The sequence below is a fragment of the Oncorhynchus masou genome, chromosome 18, assembly GCF_036934945.1.
Source record: "Oncorhynchus masou masou isolate Uvic2021 chromosome 18, UVic_Omas_1.1, whole genome shotgun sequence".
NCBI classification, from domain to species: domain Eukaryota; kingdom Metazoa; phylum Chordata; class Actinopteri; order Salmoniformes; family Salmonidae; genus Oncorhynchus; species Oncorhynchus masou.
The window spans coordinates 56728362-56749127 of NC_088229.1; the positions used below are offsets into that span (position 1 = coordinate 56728362).

At 43.6% G+C, this 20766-nt stretch overlaps 1 protein-coding gene across 1 annotated transcript in view; it reads right to left on the reverse strand.

The window, feature by feature from the left end:
- The window catches only part of ankfn1b (ankyrin repeat and fibronectin type III domain containing 1b), an 84473-nt gene extending 83972 nt beyond the window's left edge, over positions 1-501 (reverse strand). The window contains exon 1 of the mRNA XM_064993555.1: positions 141-501. Within this exon, the coding sequence (XP_064849627.1) occupies positions 141-259 (119 nt within the window). The 5' untranslated portion in view covers positions 260-501. The remainder of the gene's footprint in view (positions 1-140) is intronic.
- Positions 502-20766: the final 20265 nt, after the last annotated feature.

The window sequence follows — 20766 nt, forward strand, 5'->3', positions numbered from 1 at the left end:
CAACAACCATATGGCACTCCCATATATGGTACACATGGCATACCGTCACAGATGAAGGTACGCACATAAACACACCAAGGTAAACACACACCCCTGTCACTCATGCATACTCATGCACACACACTGGTGAGTGTCATTACCTGGCCTCCGCCACCGTACAGCAGTAGCTGCCGCTCCTCCGTGAGCTCCTGCCCCCCCTCAGCTCCTCGCGGGACTTACGACGGTTGAAGTAGTCCGTAAGTTTCCCAAAACTCGCCATAGTCGCCGCCCCTCGGCACTGCCTTTGTTCGTTCTTCTTTAAAGACTGACAAATGGACAGCCTCGATGAAGGTCCAGAGATTCCAGTCAGACACGCCCTCAATGGGTGCGGCCACACCCCTCTGAGAGGCTGTGGTCTACCTGTCAGGTCTCCTCATACAGTTGTTAAGTCAGTGTTCACGGCTGCATCCTCTTCCTCATCCTATCAGACGGAGAAGAAGAATACACAGCAGAAGTAGCCAAACACTCCTCTCTCTCTCTCTCTCTCTCCTGGCAGTGCTCCTGCGCTCAGTGCAGCGAACACACACGTGTGTGCGCATAGACACACACACACACACACAAAATAGCAGCGTTTGTAACTGGCTTCCAATCGCCACAGCAGAAGAGAGTACCCCTGCTGTTAGCCTCCGCAGTGGAAATAGAGAGATGGAGAGAGAAAGGGATGGAGGGGGAAAGAGACGAATGGAGGGGGAGATAGAGAGAAATGGAGGAGAGAGAAATGTGTGTGCTGCTTTCAGTTGGGTACGGAGGTCTCTCTCTCTCTCTGTTTTTAGAGCGCCCAGAACGAGTGCAGCATCTATCTGCTGCGGTGTACACTCGCTCTCTCGCTCTGTGTGATCACGTAGAATTCCCATTTAGGTAACATATGGCCCCCTGCAGCAAATATGCCTCTCCCCCAATTCTTACAGTTCTCTGCTTCGAAAGGCACCTCTTGAATTTGGACCATGTGAATATCAGCACATTCTGTACATACATACTTAGAAATATGAATGGGTGAAAAATAGCAAATAAAGCCCAGTGGATATGGACACGTGATTGGGCCAGTGCATTCACTGCCAGTTTAATTTCAGAACTACAGGAGTGTAGTATCTGAATGTCAACAAAAATATTTTTTACAATGTTGACCAAGCACTATGTAGCTCGTTGGTGGTTATAATTAAGCAATAAGGCCAGAGAGGGTGTGGTATATGGTTAATATACCACGGCTAAGGCACAATGCACAATGCAATGCGGAGTGCCTGTATGCAGCCCTTAGCCATGATACTGTATATTGGAAATATTCCACAAACTCCCGAGGTGCCTAATTGCTATTATAAACTGGTTAACAATGTAATTAAAGCTGTAAAAATAAATGTTTTGTCATACCTGTGGTATACTTAAGCAATAAGGACCGAGGAGGTGTGTTATATGGCCAATATACCACGGCTAAGGGCTGGCTTATGCACGACGCAACGCGGAGTGCCTGGACACAGACCTTAGCCGTGGTATATTGGCCATATGGCACAAACCCGCGAGGTGCCTTATTGCTACTATAAACTGGTTACCAATGTAATTAAAGCAGTAAAAAATAAATGTTTTGTCATACGGTCTGATACACCATGGCTGTCAGCCAATCAGAATTCAGGGCTCGAACCACCCAGTTTATAAAGTCTGATATACCACGGCTTACAGCCAATCAGAATTCAAGGCTCAAACCACCCAGTTTATAATGCATAATAATACTAACTACAGTAGGTCTTATGTAACTCAGTGGTCATTACAATGCCTTATGATGCTGATTCGTCTTTATGTAGCTCTGTGGTGGCAAAGATCCTCCACATATCCTCACATTCTATCTTAAAAAGACCTCTACTTAGAGTCTTACCTCTTAATCCCTAACACAATACTGTATCCGCATGGATTAGGATTATCCACATGATACCGTCAAATGTGGATGAAACGAGGGATCCAACAGTGACGGTTCTGGTGAAATCACCCCCATTTTCTATGGAATTATGTTTTAGGCTCATGTATGTTCTCCGTGCTGTTTCCACAATGTTGAAAATAACACTCTCTCCTTTAAAGCAAATAGACAGAGAGAATACCAGCAGACATATGGAAAATAGTTTACAATGATTCTTCCTCTTATATTTGTGCTGTTTTTTTAGTGCTTTTGCTGTGTTTGCCGTGTTGATGTGGTATTAGTGTGAATGCACTACGCAGCTCTCACAATCTAATAGGACAGTGGAACTGAATCTAACCAATAATTCAACCATCTTCCCGCTTCTTTAAATAGATCCATATCTATGTGTGCACTGAATGTGGTCGTTTTGAAAGATTTTTTCATTGTGAGTGAATGGAAATGTAATTGAAGGGAAGCTCCATTCTTCATTACAGTACTTCAGTGGAGATAGAGAGATGGAGGGAGAGAAGGATGGAGGGGGAGAGACAGAGAGATGGAGGAGAGAGAGTGGGTGCTGTGTTCAGTTGGGTACGGAGGTTTCTCTCTCTCGCTCTGTTTTTAGAGCGCCCAGAACTAGTGCAGCATCTATTTGCTGCCATGTACTCTCCCTTCCTTCCTTCCTCCCTCCCACCCTTTATCTCTCTCTCTCACACACATACAGTATACACACACACACACACACACGAGTGCACCTGCCTGATTTCCAGTCTTACCTAACTCCCCATGTCTGGAGGATCTCTATAAAAACTCTAAAAACATCCCATCAATAATGGAAAGAAGCAAAGAGGGTTTGCCAGAATCACTAAGTGAAGCCCCAGCATTCATCTTTGAGGAGCGTGAACTCTTAAAAAATCCATTCATAAGAGAGGAGGGGAGAGGCTTTACAGTCTGAGGAGCACATACACTCTGTGTCTATTGATTGCATTCTAAGCCTTTCCCCTCTCATCTTCTCTTCTCTTTTTCTCCCAATAAGAGCGTATAGAAATATGTGGCCGGCGCGCCATGATTGGGAGTCAGTAATGAGAGTTGAGAGACATTTATTAAAAGTGTTCCGTTTGTAAAATAATGATGAAATGTTATGATTAATTCTGATTGACAAACACATTTTCCCATGTATTGAAGGATAGGGAAATTGCCTTGTACATTGTGGAACCAATTTATTGGTTGTAATCGTCAATTTGGTAATGGTATGGTCCTGGCTAGGGCCAAGTGCATACCTGTTTGACGTCCCTGCGGTGTATTCACTAGTCAGACACTGTTGCAAAATGTTTTGCACTGTAGCAAAAGGTTTCGTAACGGAAACCGTTTACTCCAAGTGGGAAATGTTTTGCCACAAAAACGTGAGTTTCTTTTGGACAACTTCAGGTAGGTCCCTCCTAACTGACCTAAGACAGGGAATTTTTACGAGGACTAAATATCAGGAATTGTGAACAACTGAGTTTTTTCATGATATCCAATTGGTAGTTACAGTGTTGTCCCATCGCTGCAACTCCTGCCATGCATTCTCTGAAACACGACTCTGCCAAGCCACACTACTTCTTGACAAACTGCTCGCTTAACCAGGAAGCCAGCCGCACCAATGTGTTGGAGGAAACACCGTACAACTGGCGATTGTGTCAGCATGCATGCACCCGACCCTGAAATCTGAAATCTCAGACTTCCGAGTTCAGTGTGTTCAAGACTACAGGTAACTCTGAAGAAAACTAGCTCAGACTGAATTCCAACTCAGGAACTCTGACCTGAAGATCACTGACATCATGATTTTACCTCATATTTCTCAGGTGTTCTCAGGTGTCTTGAAAGCATCATGAAAGTCATGTTAACCTTTGCCAGCTCTTATCTGTGTGAAGCTGGATTTAGTGCTCCCGTCTGAATGAAAACCAAATATCGATCCAGGTTGGATGTGACGGCAGAGATGAGGCGTGCACTGTCGATACATTATGTATCTCTCAACACCACTAATGAGATGGGTGTGCTTGGTGCATGTCGCGTCGGAGATTCATCTCTGCTGTCACATCCAACCTGGATCGATATTTGGTTTAGGTTAAGGTCAGAGTCATTTGCAATTGACTGTCTTAGCCCCACATTCAAAGTATGTGATGGTGAGTTGAGAAGACAATCAGAAATATTGTTAGAATGTTTTTTTCAATAGCCCCAAATAAAAACGTAAACATTGGCTGTCATTTTTTTCACATGGTTGGGGTCGCGAGAATGTTCAAATATCAAAATGGGGTCGTGGGCCAAAACAGTTTGGGTACCCCTGGGTTAGAAGCATTCGATTTTGTTCATTATTTTGGATTTGTGTCCATGAAAACTGTTTTAACCCCATAACATAAGGAGACACGAAATGTTAGGTAGTTACACTGCATTTCTGACATCTCTATCCAAAAAACTGTCCTACAGCTAGATTAAGGATTCTTACAGGGTTCAAGTTCTACATAGAATTGAATTATTCATGCTTAATATATGATATAATGACAACGTACACAGCCACAAATGCAAAGACAGAAAAGTTACGTTTTACGTCACACGATTTTGGACAAATCTGTCAAGACACCAACCATGATAAAGGGTTAAACATAGGTTCTAAATCAACGTGTGAATTGTATTGAATATAGCTATGATCACCCCCCTTATATCATGAAAGCAATTGGCCATTTATTATCAATAACTTATGAAGAGCTGTAACAAGTTGTCCCGTGCAGAAACTCCTCACTGGTACCCTAGTTTATAGAAAGACCCATATGTATTTGCTCAATCATTTTTTATTATACTATATAACACTTTACCTCAAAGTAACCTGCAATTATAATACATGATGATATGATCGAAGTACAGTGTTACCAGGATATTGTCAGTGTGAGTATGCATGTAAACACACTGCCTTGCTCCCAGTAGTATAGCCTATTGATCAGCAGGTCTGGTCTGTGAGAACACAATGCTTGGTAGACCTGGGGAGAGGAAAGCAGAGCGCTGCATGTATTAATCTAGCCTGACGTCAGCAAACAGGACCCTGGGGAGAGATCACAGCCCTCAGCCAACAGCAGACTTGAAGCCAATCACCCAGGGCCAGGTAAATCATTACAGAGAGAAAGAGCAAGCAAGGGAGCGAGAGAGCGAGCGAGAGAAGCAACGACACAGAAAGACTGATTAAGTGAAAGAGAATAAATTGTGGTGAGAAACAAAGATGGGAAGTCAATCAGTGGTGGTCGGTGCCGTTTCATTTTTTTTTTTTATGTGCATGGCCTTATGCACCATATTGGATGACTGTCATTCATATTCCATTCACCCAGTTCAATGTAACAGCGATAGGTTTAGACTACTACATGATACTCACATTTCTCCTACACCCAGCATGAGGTTGCAACAACCTAGCCTACGAATGAATGTTTATAACGTAGTGTACTGTACATGTCGAGAGACAAATTGGTGTAATGAAGGTGACAGACAGTGACACATTCCATAATGCCTTGCACACTCTTGCCTGCATCTAGCTGATCTAGGGTGTAATCATTAGTCCAAACGTCTCCGTTTAGCAACTAAAACAAGAGTTGTCTATCCCAGTTTTGTTCCGTTTGCTTCCGTTTAAGAAATGTTTTTCAACAGAAATCGACGGAATGAATACATCCCTTATCACCTGCACACAGAGTTCACTTTCAAAGCAGCCACAAACAAACAGTATGATCACTTTGCTCCTTGTATAATTCCTTTTTTGCGTCTACACGCTATCCTCCTCTCAACTTTTCCCTTTGCTTGTGAACTTCAGTGCACAACACAACAGCTGTCTGTAACCAGGGGAAAAAATCTATCCAAGCCAAATCTTCATACCATAACTGCTAACCGCTAAACACAACCTGCATCGTTATCAACATATTAGCTAACGTCATAGTCAACATAGCTATCAGAACTAGCGCGTTAGTAAACCAGCTACAATCACGCAGTACAGTGTACAGCAAGCAGTTTAGCAGTTAAACCGAAAGCTTACATTGTCTTACATTGTCATGGAAGCATTCCGGTGTTGGATAGCCTTAGCTAGCTAGCTAACATGAATAGCATTCCATTCTGTTTATTAAGACAGATGTTTGAGTAGGCTAAATTAGCAAGCTTTATTAGCTAGCTAAGTAAGTGAGAGTTTAAAAAAAATTAAGTTGTTCAAAACTGTTCAGCTATTGTCTCTCTCTCTCTTTGAAGCAACAAGTCACCACATGTTATGCACTGCCGTACTAGCTAGCTGTAGCTTATGTTTTCACGACTAGATTCATTCTCTGGACGTCCTCCAGAAGTTGTAATAATTACTCTGTAAGTCTATAGAAGTGGGTGAGAACCATGAGCCTCCTTGTACCCAGAGGAGGATGGAAAAAACTGTCCTCCGGCTACACCATGGTGGTACCCCAGAAAGTGCTGTTGAGGCTACTGTAGACCTTCATTGTAAAACAGTGTGTTTTAATCAGTTATTTGGTGACGTGAATATACATGAGCTGAAATAAAAGATCCCAGAAATATTAGCACAAAAAAGTATTTATCTTAAATGTTGTGCACAAATTTGCTTACATCACTGTTAGTGAGCATTTATCCTTTGCCAAGATAATCCATCCACCTGACAGATGTGGCATATCAAGAAGCTAGATCCTTACACATGGACTCCTTGTGCTGGGGACAATAAAAGACAATAAAAGACCACTCGAAAATGTACAGTTTTGCCACGCAACACAATCCAACAGATGTCTCAAGTTTTGAGGGAGCATGCAATTGGCATGCTGACTCCAGGAATGTCCACCAGAGCGGTTGCCAGAGAATTGAATGTTCATTTCTCCACCATATGTTGCAGCCAACGTCATTTTAGAGACTTTGGCAGTACGTCCAACCAGCCTCACAACCGCAGACCCCGTGTATGGCGTTGTGGGGGCGAGCGGCTTGCTCATGTCAACGTTGTGAACAGAGTGCCACATGGTGGCAGTGGGGTTATGGTATGGGCAGGCAAAAGTTACGGACAATGAACACAATTGCATTTGTGTTCATTGTCCGTAGCAATTTGAATGCACACAAATACCGTGACAACATCCTGAGGCCCATTGTGTGGACCATATCTGTATTCCCAGTCATGTGAAATCCATAGATTAGGGACTAATCTATATTAAGTATAGTTTTATCTAAAATCAATAACTGTTTGCATATTTTTATTTTTCAGAATTTTTATAGAGAGTTTTTATAGAGATCCTCCAGACATGGGGAGTTAGGTAAGACTGGAAATCAGGCAGGTGCACTCGTGTGTGTGTGTGTGTGTGTGTGTGTGTGTGTGTGTGTGTGTGTGTGTGTGTGTGTGTGTGTGTGTGTGTGTGTGTGTGTGTGTGTGTGTGTGTGTGTGTGTGTGTGTGTGTGTGTGTGTGTGTGCGTGCGTGCGTGCGTGTGTGTATATGATTGTTTGTGAAAAATTAGTATATTTGCAATGGATCAGGGAGACAGTGTGTTTAATGCAAAGTACACTGAGTAAGAGAGTCTACTAGTCTAGCATTTTAGGGAATGAATCACAAAAATGGTTTCATAGGCCAAGCTGGCAACAGGGAGGGTTGGACTGGAACTATCAAGTTAGATGCAGTTTGTCTTCAGACTGCAATTGGGGATGAGTTGGCAGCAGACCATACTCCATCCCCTACATAATGTATATCCTTTGTCATTGCACAAGTACAGTGAAATGCCTTTCTTGCAAGCTCTAAACCAATGAAGTAATCAATAACAATATAATACTAAAAACCAAATAAGGTAGAAAAAACACACAAGAAATGAAAATAAGAAATAAGAAAACACGAGAAAGTATGTAAACATAATATATATACACACGCAGGGTCAGTCAGTTCCAGTACCATATTTATAATGTGCAGGGACACTGGAGTGATAATGGTACATAGGGGAGGACCATCCCTCTCAGTGAATTTCATAAAAATAAAAAATGTAGCCTTTTTAGATAAAACTATACTAAATATATTCCCATCACCAAATAATTGATTAAAAGACACAGTTTTTCAATGAAGGTCTACAGTAGCCTCAACAGCACTCTGTAGGGTAGCACCATGGTGTAACTGGAGGACAGCTATTTTCCGTCCTCCTCTGGGTACACTGACTTCAATGCAAAACCTAGGAGGCTCATGGTTGTCACCCCTTTCCATAGACTTACACAGTAATTATGACAACTTCCGGAGGACGTCGTCTAAAGTTTTAGAGCTCTTGCAGCATGAACTGACATGTTGTTCACCCAATCAAAGGACGAGATAATTAATTTAGTACTACAAGCATAAGCTAAAGCTAGCTAGAGCTGCAGTGCATTAAATGTGGTAAGTAGTTGACTCAAAGAGAGAAAGACAGTAGTTTAACAGTTTTGAACAAATTTATTTCATCAAAAATGGAGAAGCAATAGAGAGAGAGATTTTTATCATAGTATTTTTTTCACTATCACTTACTTAACTAGAGAGTGCAGCTAACTAGTTTAGCCTACTCAAACAACTGGCTTAAACAGAGAGGGATGATATGTTAGCTAGCTTGCTATGGCTATCGAACACTGGAACGCTTCCAAGTTAAGGTAAGCTTTTGGGGCCTGCCGGTGTAACTGCTAAACTGCTTGCTGCTGACTGTACACTGTATGGCATGAGTGCAGTGGGTTTACTAACATGTTAGTTTGAGTAGCTATATTGACTATGGCGTAAATATGGTAACAACAATGTATGTTGTGTGTAGTGGTTAGCGGTTCTGATTATGTTAGCGTTTTTTTCCCGCCTGGTCACAGATAGGGCTGTGGCGGTCATGACGTTTATTCAGCCGGTGATTGTCAAGCAAATAACTGCCAGTAATTAACATGAACATGTTTAGCATCTCCTGGCTTCCACACATAGCCTACAAGCCCCTGATGCAGACCTTTGGATCACCTACATTTTAAACAGTCTAATAAATCCATTTAATATAGCCTACACCATCACAATAAATCCATGATTTATTTTAGACAGGTCTAAAGAAAGATTATATGAAGAAAATGTAGTTTATTTCAGAAGAACAGAATAGCATACTCAATTGTCCTTATATTAGGCACTGATATGGCTATGCCATATGGCTGTGGACTACACTAGTTAATTTAGTAAGTTGGACTACACTAGTTAATTTAGCAGACAAGACTTGCTTATAATTTGGTGGCATTCTTTTTTTGTTAAATTATCTTATAGTATGAAGAATACAATTGAACATAGCATATATAAAATGTATTTTCAAACGATTTCCAATGAAGTGCTGTTAATAAAGAAAAATGTCCTCCCATATGCTAAATTTAGAGTCATTTATGCAACTTTAATTGTGATACAAACATTGGGCTATATGTTTAGCTTTTTAATACATTTTAAGGCTGCATGATGCGACTCTAATGATGATTTGCAAGAAGTCAGATGAAAGGCATGAGCTCTGATTAGTTTATTGCGCTGGCTGCACACACTTCATCAGTCTCTCATTCACAATTTGACAAGCACTTGTTAATATTCTCACTAGGCCTCGAATTTCCCGGTGGCATCCCCCTTGTGTAGCTGTACTGCCCCCTAAAAAAATCCATGCCTTTTGCAGCCAAAGTGACTGTTGTAACCTTGGGCTAAATATAATAATTATAATTCCCTTCTCCCGGCTGCCATGCTCCATAGCACCTCTCACATGGCTCTCTTAGATATCTAAATTCTTATTAGCCAATGCCTGTCATGTCAGGTCCTTCTCACAGGCATCTCAGCTACGAAGTACGCTACAAGTGAAGACAGACACATCGGGGATGCAACTCCCGCTTGTAAATAAATATTTCAAACCTACTCTGGGACAGTTGTGGGATGCGATAGACCCCAAATTAATACAACCACCCGCATCAACAACAAAAAATTGTCAAAACAATGAGGCTGATGCAACCGATCAGAACGCTTAGCTTAAAATATGAATAAACTATTAGGCTATTTCTTCACATTATAAGCGCTGCAATGCACACACGGCAATAGGCTATAAGTGTGAATGTTCCAAGATGCAATCAATTAGCAGGAAAAAGCAGATTCATGTGCTTCATTTTAAGAACAGCCTTAGTCACAGACAGCTGATGTGTTGACGCAATGACGTCCACAAGCGAAGGGAAAAGGTGAGAAGAGGAGAGCGCGTAGATGGGAGAAGTAAATATACAACGATCAAAGGGATCATGCTGTTAGTATGTGGCTGCTATGAGAGTCAACTGGGTTTGATCGAGGGTGTATTCATTCTGTTGAAAAACATTTCTTAAATGGAAGCAGATGGAACGAAACAGGGATAAACATACCTTCATTTCTCTAATAGAAACTCTAATTTTCAACTGTTGGACTAATAATTACACCCCCAATTTTGTGATATCCAATTGGTAGTTACAGTCTTGTCTCATCGCTGCAACTTCCGTCCAGACTCGGGAGAGGCGAAGGTCGAGAGCCGTGCGTCCTCCGAAACACAACCCAACCAAGCCGCACTGCTTCTTGACACATTGCCCATTTAACCCGGAAGCCAGCCTCACCAATGTGTCAGAGGAAATACCGTACACCTGGCAACCGTGTCAGCGTGCACTGCACCCAGATCATCACAGGAGTAGCTAGTGCGCGATGGGAGAAGGACATCCCTGCCGTCCAAACCCTCCCCTAACCCGGACGACGCTGGGCCAGTTGTGCACCGCACCTTGGGTCTCCTGGTCGCGGCCAGCTCTGACAGAGCCTGGACACCCCCACTGATGCATATAGGGACCTTTGAGATGCCTGGATTCTTCTTAAAATGTCAATTTCATTTGTGGATCCAAATAAAGTATTTAAAATGTGTGTGTCCACATTTGCATAAATAATTTCTCTGTTCATTTCCTTCACAGAACTGCCCATTTTTCTCCTCTCTGAATCTCCTGTATTTTCTATGCCACTATGAACTCTTCCTGTCGTCTCTCTTTCATCTTGACTTTTTCTTCCCCCTCTTCTCACAACGTTCCTACACTCCTTTCTTCTCCTCTCCCTTCTCCTCGCTCATCCTATGCTTAGCCTTTCTCGTTCTGTCACTGTAAGACCCCAGACACACCGATTAGCGTTTGATGGCTGAGAGTACTTAGCACCTCTGAACGAATGATCGGCAGACAAAACGGGTAGATCTACTCGGTGCGATGTGTACGAGCCATAAACCTTTCCATTTGAAATCAGTTTCACATGTTCCCCCTTAGGTTAGGATTCGTGCACAAGAGCACCTTTACCCAAAGTTCTGACTCACTCCAGCAAACCAGTGTCATTCATAAACCTTTCCATTTGAAATCAGTTTCACATGTTCCCCTTAAGAGTTAGGATTCGGACTATGGGACCATTGTGTCTTGTTCCCTTTTTAAACCAATAGTTGATCTCCCATTGACATCTCTGTGTTAGCCAGGTGGAAAGAGGAAGACAACCACGAGCACCTTTACCCAAAGTTGAGCACAAACTGTATGAAAACAACAAAGCATTCCGACTCACTCCAGCAAACCAGTGTCATTCATATAAAAATCATCTATTTCTTCTATTTCTGTGGTGTCATCAACATGAACATGTGGGTCACAGAAGATTCTGTATCCAGCCTAAAGAGACAGGGAAAGAAATAGAAACCTCCTCTGTTTACCTGTCACTATGGGACCATTGTGTCTTGTTCCCTTTTTAAACCAATAGGGGAACAGATTGACTTGTTCTCCCATTGGACCAGTTTTCCATCTGTGTTAGCCAGGTGGAAAGAGGAAGACACTTCACCACGACACCTTGACTACTTTGGTTCTGCCCTTTGACGTATCCACACCTTTTTTTTGTATTGTGTATTTTAGGGACAAGGAGTCCCTCCTGAACATGGTGTGTGCGGTGTTTTTTTGTTTTTTTGTTAGGCCATTTTGATCCCACCCCCAGTCGCAGCTTCATACCATTGAGGAGAACACAGTAGGGGAGCGAGTGAAAGGCAGCCTAATAGTCTGAGTGTCTGTCTGTCTGCCGGAGCAGGAGGGGGTATCACAAACACAAACACAGTGGAGGGAATTTGAATTATGGATGGATTCCACCCCTCTTTCCGATACTACTTTTGTCTCCGTTTCTTACTGTGTCTTTTTATTTCTCCACCAGCCTGCTCCTTTGTCTTTTCTTTCCTTCTCTCTTCCTCCGTCAACTCTGTTCCTCTGTCTCTTTCATTGTTTCTTTCACTCATGTATTGTTCACCTATTTGTTCCGTCTGACTCTTCCTCTTACTAACAGCCCAAAGACTTTTGGAGGTGGGATTTTCATTTGGCACAGACTCAAAAAAAAAGGGTTTTTTCAATTGAATCGCACCACACGCATGCACTCATACACACAAACCTGTGCACACACACATTTTTCCTCCAACTTCCTACTGGCCATTTCTCTTTGGCAACTTCAAGAACACAGTTCCACAATTACATGCACGCAGTGAAATTACAAGCACAGTCATTTGCATTTCATCCTCATTTTTCACCTCCCTGTCGTGCACACTTTCCCCACACCACCCCTGATGCCTAATGCTCCAAAATGAATCATCTTCAGAGAAACATTTAAATGTTTGGCATGGAGGATTTGGAAGTAAATGCCTTGTCTTTTGTAGGAGTCTCTCTCTCTCTCTCTTGCTCTCTCTCTCCCTCTAAGCCAGTCAGACATAAATCAGAGAGCATGTGGTCTGTAGCCAAGATGAATAAATCATGAACCTCTGGCGCAATGTCAGAGGGAAGAACTTTGAACTCCCCCAAAGACCCAACCGCAACTTCCAGCAGTTCAGCATATGGGAGGGGGGGCATTGGCTAAAAGTGTTAAAGAAAATGAATTCTTATATATATACCCAATTAAAAAGGACCTTTAGCTACTTTAGCACATCGTGAGGTGGGGTTGGATTTGTATTTATTTATTTATTTAACCTTTATTTAACTAGGCAAGTCGGTTAAGAACAAATGACAATTTACAATGACAGCCAAGGAACAGTGGGTTACCTGCCTTGTTTAGCGACAGAACGACGAGATTATTACCTTGCCAGCTCGGGGATTGGATCTAGCAACCTTCCCTGACAGTGACCCAACACTCTAACCACTAGGCTACCTGCCGGATAATTGTCTCACCTCTACCACCAGCAGCAAAAACCTACAATTCTAATACTCTCTTTTAGTCTGTAAAGGACTGTTTAGAAGAGCCGGGGATTTAAATATTAATCATAATGTGGTTGTCGATATTCCGGGCAGCCTGTAGTTTCCCTTTCCCAGCAGTCGTTTTCCAGACTAATCAGCACTGATTAAAGACGAATCAATGTCTTCCGGGGCCTTTAATTGAGCTGCGGAGATAAACTTCGCAACACGAGTTGCGTTAACGGCGTGTTGTTCATTAGGTTTTGTTGTATGAAACGCACCCCGCTTCCCAAAAGGCTGCGGTTGACGTCAGAGGCTTTAACTCACTATCTTTCCATTACACATCATCACTCTAAGTCTTCATCACAGACCTGCTGATTTCTGTGACACGCACACTTTGTCCTCTGGTTTAAGGAAGTGCTGTTCTTGTTTGTTTGTTTCATTTTTACTGACGTCCGCGAATGACCTCCCGTGATATATTAGAGTGAGCTCATTAATGCGGACGAGGGTGCGCACTCCTCCATAAACTTATTAGGACGTCCATTTTGAGAGCGGCGGGCTCCGGAAAGATGAGTGTTCCTCAAGTGGTGAGAGCACAGTCAGATCTGTGTGTGTGTGTGTGTGTGTGTGTGTGTGTGTGTGTGTGTGTGTGTGTGTGTGTGTGTGTGTGTGTGTGTGTGTGTGTGTGTGTGTGTGTGTGTGTGTGTGTGTGTGGGTACTGTTTGTATGTGTGTGTGTGGGAGGGAGGAGGTGGAAGTTCACAGTTTAAATAGGCAACGTATCCATCGTCAGGCAGGGGCACGAGACCTGCCAGCTATGCTGTACACACCCTTGGAGACAAGCTGTGAGCCGTCTCTGACACACACATCTGTACACAAAACGCACGCGCGCACGCACAGACATGCACGCCACCGCTGTGGTATAGTAGGTGAGCACCCTGATGAGGTGACCGTAGCATGGCTTGCACAATCTTCTGTTACTCCTCTGACTCATCAGTTAGTCACCAACAAGCATAATCCTAACCACACACGCACACACATAATGATCCATAATCAACACGACAATAATGGAGTTATTCTATTTTAAACAAAGCCCAAGAGGCACAATCAACAACAGGGCTGATATAAACTGACATCTATTAGCACTGCTGTGACACTGGCTTTCTATATTATTATGATAAGCATGGGTGTTCTTAGTGACGGTTGGTAAGGCTCAGTGATCTAGGAGGTGCAGTTCAGTAGAGGGACAGTAGAGGGCAGTATTGTTTTGTGGTTTTGAACAGGGAGCTGGTTGGTTCAGAAGACCGCTATGAGCGTAAAGAGGGTTGGATGGACGGCAGTTCTATGTACTGTTATCTGTCTCTTTTTGACAAATGACTTGGAGTTGATATTCATGCAGAAGATGTCACAATGTTTCCATGGGAACTTATATTCCCTATCAATTTATTTCCTACTAGGGTTGACCTATCTATCATTGTGCAGCCTGTTCAAACACTCCATGTGAAATAGCTCAATAAATTATGTTGCCAACCTACTCTAGTCTGGACACCTACTGGTCCTGTTGCTCAATGATTCATGCTCAAACTGAGTTAATTAAAGAGCTCAGTCCTTACTTCATGGCCCTCTTCATGTCTCTGTGAAGCACTAACCTGATACCTAGCCATTCATGGAGGCTACATTGTTGAATCAACCCACAGTTATGACAGCGCTACACAGGCACTGTCATAACAGTTGAAGCTTAATGACCATACTACCCATGCTCTACGCCACACTCCGGGTAGATGTTGCCCTTTGACACAGAGCTAAACTCAGCAAAAAAAAGAAACGTCCATTTTTTAGGAGTCTTCAAAGATAATTCGTAAAAATCCAAATAACTTCACAGATCTTCATTGTAAAGGGTTTAAAACACTGTTTCCCATGCTTGTTCAATGAACCATAAACAACTCATGAACATGCACCTGTGGAACGGTCGTTAAGACACTAACAGCTTATAGACGGTAGGCAATTAAGGTCACAGTTATGAAAACTTAGGACACTAAAGAGGCCTTTCTACTGACTTTGAAAAACACCAAAAGAGGGTCCCTGCTCATGTGCCTTGGGTATGCTGCAAGTAGGCATGAGGACTGCAGATGTGGCCGGGGCAATAAATTGTCATCTCCGTACTGTGAGATGCCTAAGACAGTGCTACAGGGAGACAGGACGGATAGCTAATCGTCCTCGCAGTGGCAGACCACGTGTAACAATACCTGCACAGGATTGGTACATCCGAACATCACACCAGGCACAGGATGGCAACAACAACTGCCCGAGTTACACCAGGAACACACAATCACTCCATCGGTGCTGAGACTGTCCGCAATAAGCTGAGAGAGGCTGGACTGAGGGCTTGTAGGCCTGGTGTAAGACAGGTCCTCACCAGACATCACTGGCAACAACGTCGCCTATGGGCACAAACCCACAGTTGCTGGACCAGACAGGACCGGCAAAAAGTGCTCTTCTCTGACAAGTCGCGGTATTGTCTCACTAAGGCTGATGGTCGGATTTGCATTTATCGTCAAAGGAATGAGCGTTACACCGAGACCTGTACTCTGGAGTGAGATCGATTTGGAGGTAGAGGGTCCATCATGGTCTGGGGCAGTGTGTCACATAATCATCGGACTGAGCTTGTTGTCATTGCAGGCAATCTCAACGCTGTGTGTTACAGTGAAGACATCCTCCTCCCTCATGTGGTACCCTTCCTGTAGGCTCATCTTGACATGACCCTCCAGCATGACAATGCCACCAGCCATACTGCTCGTTCAGTACGTGATTTCCTGCAAGACAGGAATGTCAGTGTTCTGCCATGGCCAGCGAAAAGTCCGGATCTCAATCCCATTGAGCACGCCTGGGACCTGTTGGATCAGAAATGTCTGGGAACTTGCTGGTGTCCTGGAAGAGTGGGGTAACATCTCACAGCAAGAACTGGCAAATCTGGTGCAGCCCATGAGGAGGCGATGCACTGCAGTCGTTAATGCAGCTGGTGGCCACACCAGATACTGACTGTCCCTTTGTTCAGGGACACATTATTAAATTTATGTTAGTCACATGTCTGTGGAACGTGTTCAGTTTATGTCTCAGTTGTTGATTCTTGTTATGTTCATACAAATATTTACGTCAGTTAAGTTTGCTGAAAAGAAACGCAGTTGGCAGTGAGGACGTTTCTTTTTTTGTTGTTGCTGTGTTTAGGATCAGTATATCCATCTGACACCCTAACTATTAGAGCGAGAAAAACAGAGTTTCAGGTCAGTGTCTCTCGGAGAAACCTCCTTCCTCCTGCTCCGTGCACTGCTGCATCTTCTCCCTCTCTGATCCTATCTCGCCGTGCAAGAGAATGAGCAGGAGTCATCTCATCTTAACCCTCAACTTCTGTTTGGCAGTCACATTTTATTTGCAGCAAACATCCCCCCCCCCTCCCCCCTCCCAAAGTCAATTTAGAAATCCCATTCAGAAGCTCAATTTCTGGCAGTGAAGTTGAGTTCACAGAGATATAATCGCGGTCCCGAGACGTTACATCTATTCAGTCGTTTCGTAAAAGAGACCACGGAAGGAAAATTGAGGTCGTCTCTAGTTGAGAGGCGTAATGGTGACAGCCCATTATTGGAGCTTGACTCGCGCTGGCCTATATGTCAGCTTTAAGGGAACCAGGTGGTCTGAGGGAAGGGTGATGACACACACGCGCACGTACACACTGGTGGATGCGCGCGTGCGCGCACACACACGCACGCACACACACACACACACACACACACACACACACACACAAGCTGATAAATAACCTCAGTTAAGACCTGAAGACTTGTGTTACCTCCAACAGCTAATACCGAGGCTTTAGTTTAGCTGGCTATGACAGATTTGTGGTGCGCATGGCACCCTGTGACATATAGAGCTATCAAGATATAGGAGGGGAAAAAAATATATATATATATGATTTCACTTTTTTTGCTCCAATAGCATGTATTCTAAACAGGCCCAACTCCAACTGCAGTGTGTTTGGCTGCAGGCCAGGAGGCTGAGGGTTAATCTGGCTCGGCGTTCTCATCCCCCTTGGAGCCTGCAGGGCTGCAGAGCAACACCTGCTCCAGACACACCCAGCCGAATAGATAGGGAGGGTAGCTAGGACCACAGCGGTGGTTTGTTTTCACGGTGAGCAACCGTTTACTTGGTCGTGCAACACATGGCAGGGAATAAAGTCACATACCGTGTTGCAGAATGCAGACGAGAAAACCCGTGTTCTTAAAAAGAATGAGTCGTGCAAAAATGAATGCAACGTTACAGCGTCTAAAACACACTATCCATCTACACATTCACGTAAGCTCGAGTTTTCATTCCTTCACCCTTTCATCTTTACATTTATCCACGAGTTAGTGTGGCAACTGGACGATTGTATTTGCTACTCATACAACGCATACCTTTCTGGATGGTCTCAGGTAGAATTGGGCTTTCCATCCAATTCCTGATATGACCTGCCCTGCATAATATTCCCACTGTGTAATTGTGATGTGAATATGCATGGGATTTGTCCTCCTCCTGGTGTTCATCTCATGCTGGGTTCATGACTCGTCACGGATGCTACTGTAGGAGAATGAGTGGCCTGTGGACGTGGCATTGAGCATGTCAATTACACACTTTTCCAGTTTTCCAGAGGCTTTCTCCTGGGAAGCTGGGGGTGCTCTCTCTCTCTCTCTCTCTCTCTCTCTCTCTCTCTCTCTCTCTCTCTCTCTTTCGGTGTCTGTCTCTCTCTCTCTCTGTGTCTCTCTCTCTCTTTTTCTGTGTCTCTCTGTCTCTCTCTCTATCTCTCTCTCTCTTTTTCTGTGTCTCTCTGTCTCTCTCTCTCTCTTTCTGTGTCTCTCTAACTCTCTCTTTCTGTGTCTCTCTCTCTCTCTCTCTCTCTCTTTCTGTGTCTCTCTCTGTCTCTATCTCTGTGTCTATGTGGTGTATAGTGTATAGTGCAACCTCACCATTAACGGAAACATGTCTGCAGGGGGAATGAGGGAGAGATGACAACAATCACTGACATTTCACTATTGATACAATAGACCGAGGAGATGTGTTCGGTATCATGCACACACATCATAAATTGAGGAGTGCTGATGGAAACACACACACACACACACACACACACACACAAACACGACAACAGTACAGATGAAGCATCTCCTTTTGATCACCCCGTCGCAGGAAATTGTAACCTTGTCGTGTGTTTGAGGCTCCTGAAGTTTGCCATTTCCATTTTGATACGTCACAATTGATTTGTCTATGAATTATAATCCACGTAACAATTCACATTTCCTGTTGCTGTAGAAAGATGTTCCTGCTGTAGCAAACTAGCTCAAATGAAGGTCCTACATATGTATGGTACATTCGTCGATTCTCTTAGGACATGCCCTCATTTACAATAAGGCTTAGCCCTCCCATGCAGACACACAATGCCGTCTCTATGTTGTTATCAGCATCGAGTAGTTGTGAAAGGGGAAGGGAGAAAAGAAACGCATGTTAAAAAACCTGAGAGGATACTTCCCCATTTCTCTCATCTAATTATACCCCTAAGCTTTATTCACTAGGGAACACATATTTATGAATGGAACTACACAGAGTGCACAGCTAGAAAGGGAATCAGTTCTTCTGACAGTTGATCATATGGGAACCCTGGTTGTAGTAGGTAGGTTGAGGGGGGGGGTGTCAATCTGCAGAGGTTGTGTGAATTTGTGGTTTTGCAGAGGTTGTTTAGACACTGTGAATGATCTATGTGTGGGAGTTCAATGGTGATCGTGTGGAGATTGAATGAAGATTGTGTGTGTGGGGGCTGTGAAGGCATCGTGAAATCGATTTTAAGATTGGCTGTCAAGGTTGGTTGAACGTTGAAATCAGGTTGTGTGGCAGTTGTTTGCAGAATAACAGGACATACAGTTGCACAGCAGACGTGTGGAGTTTGTTTTGGGGAGTCAAGTAAAAACTTCAACGAAAGCATAAGGTTAAGCTAAGGTTGTACAAAGGTTGTCAGCAAGCTGATCATGTCAAAGGTGATTCTGAAGCAATAAGGCCTTGGGTATACAGTATCTATCAGCTCTGTCAGGATCCAGCGCCAGGGGCAACTCAGGATACTCCACAGAGTACGAAAGGCTTGACAGATCAGCTCCACATCGCTATCGGCAGACTTTTACATGTAAAAGGCTTCCTTTCTACAGACAGCTAGCTTATCAATCCTCCGGGGCATCACTCTCTGCTTTTGCTGACTCTACAGCATTCAGAAGAGAGTGATTACATCGATGTGTGTGTGTGTGTGTGTGTGTGTGTGTGTGTATGCGCGTGTGTGCATGTGGCATGTGAAAGTCAACCAACAAACTCGACAGCAGGCACTCTAACTTTTTGGAAAGGGTTCACTCTTCTAATGGCTAAAAATACAGCAGGATTAGCTATTAAAATGCACAGACACGTTTGTCTGCAAACCTCTTAGTCCCTAACAAGATCAGTCCCAAGAAAATCATCAGAGAGACAAGAGAAACCATGAGACACAGAGCATCTGTTTACAAAAACATCTGCCAAAGACATGAGTTCCTGCAAAGGGACTCCTAAAATACGTTTCCCTTGGTCGCAGATCTAGGATCAGCTTTTCTTCCCTGAATACTAACGGTGTCTAGGGATAATTCCATCCTTCTCCTATATGAAAGGCAGCAATAGAACCAGGAACTGTATTCAAAGCTGATCCTAGATTAGCCCCCCAGGTTTTGTTTGAACTTCGGCACGGGAAGTAGGGGTACTGAGGATGATGCAGCACCCCCTGAAAAAAATCTGAATTAAAATGTTTCACAAAAAGTAGTGCACTGGCCCTTATGTAGTGTAGTGCTTACAAAACATATATAACCCCCCCCACGCCTACACAAAAACAACAGGATCCACATGCTCCCTCCACTTCAGTCAACACATGAATCCAGATCATAAAGAACCGTTCAAACAAGCAGCAAGAACCACAAAGGCTCTTTATTCAAAATGAGTCCTGCATTTGCACTCGCTTTGGACCTTGTAGCTGGAGTGGTGTTTAACCACAAAATAAGATGTCATACTATCCAAATAGCCTACTGGTGCTATGAAATCACCAACAGCGTGGTAGTGCGCAGATCAAATGCTTTCCCAATCCTGATTTTACGCCTGCAAAGCACATGGCAACAACACTTTCAGGAAACTGCAATAATGAGCTCATGAAGGGGGGAAATTACCAAAAAAGAGGCAGGAATTCCTCTTGACAACACACAATAACACACACGCATGATGAAAGGAAATGGTCAGCTCTCTTACCCTATGAGGTCCTCCATTCTGGCTCCTTCGACTCCCCAATTTGCACTCTCTTTACAGTGAAACCATCACCTACAGAGAAAACATTTTTGCAATTTAGCAGATGCTCTTATCCAGAGCAACTTTCAAGAGCAATTTTAAGTGCCTTGCTCAAGAGAGCATAGTCGGCTCGGCGATTCAAACCAGCAACCTTTCGGTTAGTGGCCCAATGCTCTTAACCGCTAGCGTACCTGCTGCCTCTTGCAGTAGCCTGCAGTTGGCTAAGATATTTAACCAGCTACTGTACCACACACCTGGGATCGATTGAGTGAGCTTGGTGGAAG